This window comes from Triticum aestivum, chromosome 4D (assembly GCF_018294505.1).
Source record: "Triticum aestivum cultivar Chinese Spring chromosome 4D, IWGSC CS RefSeq v2.1, whole genome shotgun sequence".
Lineage (NCBI taxonomy): Eukaryota > Viridiplantae > Streptophyta > Magnoliopsida > Poales > Poaceae > Triticum > Triticum aestivum.
Genome location: NC_057805.1, coordinates 402,123,315 through 402,132,319, shown reverse-complemented (window position 1 = coordinate 402,132,319; position 9,005 = coordinate 402,123,315). Strand labels below are relative to the sequence as shown.

Genomic DNA, 9,005 nt, shown 5'->3' with positions numbered 1-9,005 from the left:
AAAAATCATCGTTGCACACCAATGTGAGGTAACATGATATCAAGCATTTAACAACACCTCACATGGTGGAGTGTGCGACATGGCATAAGATAATCATACGCTTGCCCACAAAGTTAATAAGCAAATATACCAACGAGGTAGCTATAATAATGACATCAATGGCATCACATAAACAAGATAAGCAACATTGCACATATCCAAGATATTAAAAAATATGGTCTCATGGTTAGCTTAAATAAGGTACTCAGAGCAACCAATGCTCACACACATGCACATAGGAGTACTTACCACATACCAATATTAAAGTCTTGGCCAAGCCAAATAATACGCCAAAAGTTTGAGGCTTGCCAAATCACCAATATACCCAAATGTGACCCGACCAATCCTAATAGAGCTCATTATTCTCCCCCTTTGGCATAAAAACACCAAAAAGAGAGAAGAAGAGAGATGCTACCACATAACCCACTACTCATTCTCCATCGTCGTCATCCTCTTTATAGAATTCATCGAATTTGGGGGTCTTCAAGAGGCTCATTGGCATCACCAGGCTTGATCACTTCCATTGCCACTTGAGAAGGGATACACATACGCCTCAAGACGGTTGCTATCATCCTCGGACCCATACGGTACATCCTACCCATTGTGATGACACTCTTTGTCGATGAGGCTAAGAGCAAGCTTCGATCTGGCACTTGACTTGTGCATACGGTGATGAATTGCCTTGATGTAGCTTAGCATGGCCTTTTGATCCCGCTATGTAAAGCCCTTCTTCTTTGGGGGCACTATAGGACATTGAGGGTCCATGAGGGCCAGCCGGTCCTTTGTCATGAGCTTCGTGAGAACTAGAACTGGGAGCTTCACTCCCATTTGGCTTTGGCTTGGCACCAGGGCATAGAGTGGGATGATAACGATCTAGTTTGGTGTACCATTGAGCCATAACTTGAACAGGACCATGCCTAGCCACCGAAAGAATAATCTGAACAGAACCATGCTCGGCTCATGCAGAGTCTCCTCTCCTTGTTCCTCGGCCTCCATCTTCCTTTTTTTTTGAGTGGCTCCTCCATCTTCCTTTTGTGTCATCTTTTGAGTCATTGGCAACTTTGGTTTCTTTGGCCCATTGACTTTCTTAAAATTGCCTAGAGCTGCCTTGGAGGCTTCACTTGGGCTTTGAGATCCATGTCTTGCCTTGAAGAGCCTTGCATGAATTTCGCAGGCTCCACCTTTTTCTAACACTTGATGAATTATTAGGAAGCAGTATAATCTTTGACACTGTTTAATCAGTAGATATCGCAATGCGGTTTTAGTGCAAGAAGCAGAATCGGCGCCAAATAAGTACTCCCTCCATTCCTAAATATTTGTCTTTCTAGACATTTCAACAAGTGACTACATACGGAGCAAAATGAGTGAATCTACACTCTAAAATATGTCTACATACATCCGTATGTGGTAGTCATTTGAAATGTCTAGAAAGACAAATATTTAGGAGCGGAGGGAGTATGTTTTAACAGCACAAATTAGCATTTTTCCATGGCATTCAGAGAGACATTATTACTGTTGCGGTAACTAGACTACCAGGTTTTCAAACGGAGCTCACAAGTCACAACACTCTAAAGCAAGTCTCATACTACTAATAGCAAACCACCGGCAGTGCAGCAAATACGAGGAAAAGCATAGCTCATGTACACCTAAACTACGCTGCAGAAGCCTCCTCAGACTGTTGCCAACACGACAATGCCTTCCTCCTGTGCTGTGCTGCCCCTGCGCTTCATTCCAACTCCCTACTACTGCAGCTCGCCCACGCACCACAGGTCCTCGGGGTCCTCCTCTCCCAGCGCGGGGTTCTGCAGCGCGAGCTCCTCCGAGACGTACGCCAGCCCCTGCATCAGTCTCACGACCTCCGCCGTGTCGTCGAGGTAGTACTTGGCCTTGCTGGGCTTGCGGCCGACGGTGCAGGCGAAGACCTCCGCCGTGGACGCGAACGAGTCGGCGCAAGAAGCACTGGTGATGAACTGGAACATGTCCTCGTCGGAGCGGTCGTCCCCGATGCAGAGGACGAAGTCCGGGCACATGCCCCTCTCCTGCAGCGCCGCCAGCATGCGCCGCGCCACCAGGCCCTTGCTCACGCCCTGTTGTTCAACACAAGAATTCCGTGAGCGGTGAAGCTTGACTCGTGCCAAGAGGGTGAAATGGGATTAAATGAGAGATTTCTTCACCTGCGGCTTAGCTTCGACGGAGTGCACGGTGCTCTTCACGGACACCGGCTCGTTGGTGAGCACGCTCTCGAGGTGGTCGACGAGCTCCTTGGCCTGGCATGACCCGAAGTCGGGGTCCGCGTCCTCGTAGTTCCAGACGAGCACCGTGTCCCTCTCCTCGATGATCGAACCGTCCGTCGTCTCGGTGTAGAGCTCCATGACCGGCCGTGCAATCTGCATCCAGCTGCAGTCTGCGGGTGGGATGCAGGTCTCCCATTCCGCGTCCCTCTTCAGCCTTATTCAGTGCAGCACATTTCGGAAATTAGACATCAGAGAACTAGGCACTTCTAAAATGATGCAATGCAACTGATCATGTTAACTTAGCAGCCGCCCACAATATATAGCAACAAAATATCATGGCAGAAGAAAAAGGCATGCTAGTCCACTTCAACTTGAATATGAACCTATGATGTAAGATACCAAAACATTTCTTTATACATGTTCCACTATATTGTAGGAGTAGTTCAAAGGATAATATTTCTTCAGTATTTGACATAATGATACAGTGTCCAATAACATTTCACAATTAATAAGTTAGCTAATGAGGACAGGCAAGAAAAGGATGGCCTGCATCTGCAAGTCTGAATGTTGAGCATTGAGCTAAGCTTGCAAGAATGTACATAAAAGCGAAGCAAACCTTAACTTAAGCTCATACCTCATGAAGTAGCCGTGCTCGGCTGCCATGCCAAGGTTCTCGGCAGGGAACCACTCGTCGAGCGTGCAGCGTTTGAACCCGCTGCAAAGGAACACCGCATTCCTCTGGTCCTGGCACAAGCTGTTGAGTATCTGGACCGATTTGGCAGTGGGGCTCTTGTTGATCGCCTGCGGCATCAGCGTGCCGTCGTAGTCCAGCAGAATCGCGCGCGTCTTCGACCTCCTGTACGCCTGAACAATGTGCTCCATTGCAAGCTTTCTGAAGCTCAGGTCAAGCGAGACCACCCTGAACCGCAGGCCGAAACCGATTCCCCAGCACCGCCGGTTGGAGTGATCCTTGCAGGTCCTCTCAAGGTCCTGGAGGAAGCTGTTGGCCCAGTAGCCGACGTCGTGCTTCTCCACGTAGCGGTAGTGCTTGTCGTGCCGCAGATTCTTCTCCTTCTCAGGCAGCACAAGGGCGCACTCCATGGCGTCGGCCACGGCCTCGATGTTCCACGGGTTCACCCTTATGGCGCCGCTGAGCGACGGGGAGCACCCGATGAACTCGGACACCACCAGCATGCTCTTCTTCTCCTCCGGCTTGCACAGCCGCAGTATTCTGTCCAGCTTGTCGTTGCCTTGCCGGGAGGCGACGTACTCATAGGGGATCAGGTTCATGCCGTCCCGGACCGCGGTCACCAGGCACACCTCTGCAATGACATAGTACGCGACGCGCTCGTAGAACTGCAGCGGCTGGTCAATCAGCACCACCGGCTCGTACCCCGGCGCGCCGTACGCCTCGTTGATCCTCTTCACCATGGCATAGGTCTCCTCCTGCACGCCGGCGACGTCCTTGCCCCGGCCCCTCGCCGGGTTCGCGACCTGCACCAGCACCAGCTTGCCCCGCCACTCGGGGTGCTGCCCCAGCAGCTCCTCCATGGCGAGCAGCTTCAGGCTGATCCCCTTGAATATGTCCATGTCGTCGACGCCGAGCATGACGACCCTGCCGTTGCCGGTGTAGGTCTCCATGAGCTCCGCGACCTTGGCCTCCGTCTCCGGCAAGGCGAGCACCGCGTTGAGCTGCTCCATGTAGACCCCGACGGGCAGGATCTTGATGCTGACGGTGCGGCCGTAGTACTCGAGGCAAATGTGGCCGCGCTTGGACTCGTAGGGGAGGCCCAGCATCCGGCCGCAGCAGGAGAGGAAGTGGCGGGCGTAGTCGAAGGTGTGGAAGCCGATGAGGTCGGAGTTGAGGAGCGCGCGGAGGAGCTCCTCCCGCACGGGCAGCGTCTTGTAGATCTCGGAGGAGGGGAAGGGCGAGTGGAGGAAGAAGCCGAGCTTGATGCGGTTGAAGCGCTTGCGGAGGAAGGTGGGGAGCACCATGAGGTGGTAGTCGTGCACCCACACGAAGTCGTCGTCCGGGTTGATCACCTCCAGCACCTTGTCGGCGAACACCTTGTTGGCGGAGACGTAGGCCTGCCAGAGCAGGCGGTCGAAGCGGCCGCCGAGGTCCGGGGACAGCGGCAGCATGTAGTGGAAGAGCGGCCAGAGGTGCTGCTTGCAGAAGCCGTGGTAGTAGCGCGCGGCGGTGTCGGCGGGGAGGAAGGCCGGCACGCAGTTGTAGGCAGGGGCGGAGCTAGAAAATTTAGTCATTGGGTTCACTCATTTTGTGCTAGCAATGAGATTACCTAGGTGGTCATTGCTTGCCGAAAACTGTCCCAATGACACCTTCTTCACAGACATCTCGGCTTGTGGGGACAAAAAAAAAAATTCCCATCCCCATCGAGGTTTTTCCTCCCCGAGGAACCCGGTTTTTTGTGGTTGCTAGGTTAGAGTTTTTTGGGCCTTGGGCCCGATCAAGCCTATTTTAGGCGCCGCAGCGGCTGGAAAAAAATTGGGTTAGATGGGTAGGATTAGGTTGAGGCTAATGGTTTTTTGGGGACCACATGTGAGGTGTTCATAGGTAAGGCGGGTGCTCGTCTAGGGATGCAGGGCAGCGTCCCGCATACGCCCGTAAAAGTAGGGACTAATTTAAATTCAAACCAAGTCGCTAAAAAAGCATACAACTAAGGTAATATGTTTTAACTACGCAGCGGGGTGGATCGGGCGCCGCCTTGAATCCCTATTGTCTGAATTAAAATTGCTACATCCCCATTCCATAGCACAGTAATTACCTGCAGTGAAGGGGTAAAGGGTACTATTTGCATCTGATCGATTTCTCTTTGAGAAATGTCGCCATAGTCTAGATCGATCAAAGTTTAGGGGAAAATCAATTAGAAAACTAGGGCAAAGATGTTGTTGTATTAGGCTACTAGGTTAAACAGGAGATGCATAAGAGGGAAGAGACGTGGATGTGATATTACCTTCAAATTTATACTGCAATTCCCGCTGCTGACCTCTCCTCGTCGGCGATGCTGGCGGCTGGATGATGGGCGTGAGATCACGTTTTTTTTTTGAGGGGGCACAGGAGAGATCTCGTGATGAGGATGCAAACAGGGGACAGGGGAGACGAGAGGCTTTTGTGGCCTGCAGAGTACACATTATCACATTTAGTTGTGGGCTTTTTTGTTTGTTTTTTACAACTATTTTGTGGGCTTTTGGTTGGGCATTCATTTGATAAATTTTTAAGGGACTGAGAAGCAGGCAGGTGCGTTCCAAGTTCGATGGGTTCAGGCGTGAGTTTCTTCATAAAAAACTCGTACCCATATACACGTACGTGCAGCAAAAAGATCGTTGGGTTCAACTGAACCCAACGGCTGTACGCTAGCTCCGCCACTGGTTGTAGGAGTCGAGGAGCGCCTGCGCCACGGCGTCCTGCTCGGGGACCGGCACGTCCTCGCGGAGGCAGCCGATGTAGATGAACTCCATGGAGGGGGAGGAGGAGCTCTTCTGCAGGTGGCGGAGCAGCGAGTCCTCGTCCCAGGAGAAGGTCCACGGCTCCTCCGGCGACGCCGGGCGGTGGGCCCGGATCGGGAGGTGGTTGGCGACGACGATGGTGCGCGGGCGCGGCGCCGGGGACGGCGTGGAGGGCGACGCCGGGGAGTCCTCCATGAGCCCCAGCGTGGTGACCACGCTCGGGAGGCGCCGCCGCAGCGCGCCGAGCGCGGCCGGCGCCGCCCCCTGGTCCGCTGCGCCGGTGGCCAGGTCCAGCAGGTTGGAGTAGGAGCTGGACACCATGGCCGCCTTCTGCTACCTCTCGCGAGAGCAAGATTCAGGATTTCGCGAGAAGGGGGGCGGATTTGGGGCGAATTGGGGCTTGAATCACCGAAGGAGGAAGAACGGAGCCGCCGATATTTTGGCACGCAGTTCCTCGCGGGACTGTTGAAGCGGAGAGTGGATTGTGGGGAGGTGCCGAGGCCTGGCTGGGCTTCAGCAACAACAAGGCATCCACCTGACCGACCTGGGGGCGGGGCTGGGGTGGGTGTGTGTCTTGCTCCTGTCTGGACCGGTGGAGTGAGCTGAGAGTGATGCACTAATTGTAGAGAGAGAAAGGGGGAAAGATAAAGGAGGGCCTTTCTGTACTTTTGACACAAGGGGTGAAACCTTTTGTGCAATTTGGTGCTGGCCGTATTCCCCTAGCTTGACAAGTGTGTACCTCACTCCCCCCAGAGAAGACTTTGATAGGTATCTTCCTCACTCAGCCTGTGACGAGGCCGATTTGGTCCGCTCCTCTGGGCAACAAACATATCATCATCAGATGATGGTAAAATTGCCAGCAAATACTGTCAAACGGGACTGCACACGATCTTGTGGAACTACCCATGGCGCACGAGGACGAGCGGCTGCGGGTGCGGACGGACGCCCTTTATAGAACAAACAGCGGCTCACCTCGTGGTGATCAGACAAGGGAGTGACAGGGACCGTCGCTGATGGGGTTTCCAAATTCTTCCTCCCTTGCCTTTCTTTTCCTACTGGCCGATGGATCGGGCCGGGATCGGAGGTAAGGTGGGGGAGGAAAGTGGAGGGTTTACTACAAGAAACACGAGGGATGGGACAGGAGGCGACGACAGCGTATTCGGAGATTTCCTTGCCTTGGCGTTTGGCCGGTGGTGCTTGCTTGGATCTATTGGCCGGTCCCCAGCAAGGAAAACAACTGGGGGCAGCAAGTCCATCTGTGGACGGCGGAGAGAGCTCGGTGGCCCTCTGTGTCTGTCCTTGGTTCGTTTTACACGTCGGGCAGGGTTTTTTTTCCCAGAGGCTGGAAAAGGAATGGTGTGTTGATTCGCAATAAAAAGTTTCCGGCTATTTTGTGATCGCAGTGTAAATTCATGAGATCCTCGGTCCCAGTGGAAGAACTATAGCATTGGTGATTCTAGAAGGAAAAAAAATTACAATGTGCCATGTCGCAGCATGGTCTTTTCACATATGCAGCATATGATACAAACAATATTTCCTGAGTTGGTTTCGTGCAACAAATTCTCCGTGGTCAGAAAGCTAATAGTAAATTAAAGTGTTACACTTCTATGTATGTATTATGCCTGTGTTCACTAGGGAATTCTGACCACTATATTCTATTTTTGCGGATGGCTTCAATCTATTTGTCGTTTTCACAATTAGTAGGGAAGAAGAGGGCTCTTTGGATAGACGTATGCAGGTCTCTTCACATATGCAACATCGATAGAAATAGCATTTTCTTAGTTGTTTCCAAGCAAAAACTCATGTGTAATAATATCAATTCATACCAAAGCTAATAATAAATTACACATGTAAAGCATGGCACTTCTATGCCCGTGTTTGTTTGGCGGATTTAACCACATCGCCGTATTTTGTGGATGATTATAGCATATGTAACTACTTTTACAATTATAGAGAGATGTGCACTATGAGAAGAGGCATTGTCTTTTCACATATGCAACACTACACTATGTTATTTTCTAAATTACACCTCTATATTATTCTTTATTCGGCAGTTTCAGGCATATATCGTATTTTACGGACGACTTTAACACATGTAGCCATTTTTACAACTAATAGAGAGAAGAGGCCCTTCGGATAGACGTATGTGAGTCTTGTTGCATACGCAACATGGATAGGAACATTGTTTCCTAAGTTTTTTTCGTCCAACAAATCATGCATAATTAAATTGTATTTCATAAAAAGGCTAACAATAAATTACACTGTGAAGTGTTACACTTCTATTTCGCATTTACTCAATAGTTCTGACTACTATATTGTATTTTGCAGCTGACGTTACCTCTTGCGGCCGTTTTAGCAGTCCATAGGGATAAGAGGCCCTTTCGATAGACGTCTACAAGTCTTGTCACATACGCCATATTGATAGAAACATAATATACTAAGCTATTCATGAGGACAGAGAGGAAGGAGTTGGAGTGTAACTACAGAGGGGAAGCATCCCCGGGATGGATGGGCTAGGCAACCAAAGGAATCTGAAAGCCCTAGATGATAAGCTAGGAGTTACCCCCTCAATGTAACACGGGAATTTGGCCGGTGACGCTTGCTTGGATCTATTGGTTGGTCCCAGCAAGGAAAACAGCTGGGGTAGCAAGTCTATCTATGGACGGCGGGGACAAATCGGTGGCCCTCTATGTCTGCCGTTGGTTCGTTTTACACCTGGGGCAGAAGTTTTTGGAGGCTAGAAAAGGAATGGTGTGCTGATTCGCAATAAAAAGTTTCCGACTATTTTCTCATTGCAGTGTAAATTCATGAGATCCTCGGTCTGGGTGCAAGAACTATAGCATTAGTGATTCTAGAAGATTTTTTTTACAACGTGCGTTGTCGCAACACGGTCTTTTCACATATGCAACATACTATACAAACAATATTTCCTGAGTTGGTTTCACGCAACAAATTCTCTATGGCCAGAAAGCTAACAGTAAATTAAAGCATTACACTTCTATGTACATTATTATGTCTGTGTTCACTCGGCAATTCTGACTGCTATATTATATTTTTGCTGATGGCTTCAGTGTATTTGTCATTTTCGCAATTAGTAGGGAAGGAGAGGGCTCTTTGGATAGACACCTCTATATTCTTCTTTACTCGGCAGTTTCAGGCATGTACCATATTTTACGGACGACTTCAACACATGTAACCATTTGCGCAACTAATAGAGAGAGGAGGCCCTTTGGATAGACGTATGTGAGTCTTGTCACATACGCA

The 9,005-nt window shown here is 50.4% G+C and overlaps 1 protein-coding gene across 3 annotated transcripts; it reads right to left on the bottom strand.

Moving 5' to 3' along the window:
• Positions 1–1,520: 1,520 nt before the first annotated feature.
• On the bottom strand, positions 1,521–6,620 carry LOC123098192 (alpha,alpha-trehalose-phosphate synthase [UDP-forming] 6). 3 transcript variants are annotated; one of them, XM_044520109.1, is made up of 4 exons: positions 5,662–6,620; positions 2,908–4,521; positions 2,214–2,487; positions 1,521–2,126 (listed from the first exon to the last, which is right to left on the bottom strand). In XM_044520109.1, exons 1-4 carry the CDS (start codon positions 6,060–6,062, stop codon positions 1,782–1,784), a joined length of 2,634 nt encoding a protein of 877 aa, XP_044376044.1. In that variant the 5' UTR covers positions 6,063–6,620; the 3' UTR covers positions 1,521–1,781. The 3 variants fall into 3 exon arrangements, with proteins under 3 accessions (XP_044376044.1, XP_044376043.1, XP_044376042.1); XM_044520108.1 differs by having other exon boundaries at positions 2,908–5,411; positions 5,602–6,608; XM_044520107.1 differs by having other exon boundaries at positions 2,908–5,411; positions 5,588–6,607.
• Positions 6,621–9,005: the final 2,385 nt, after the last annotated feature.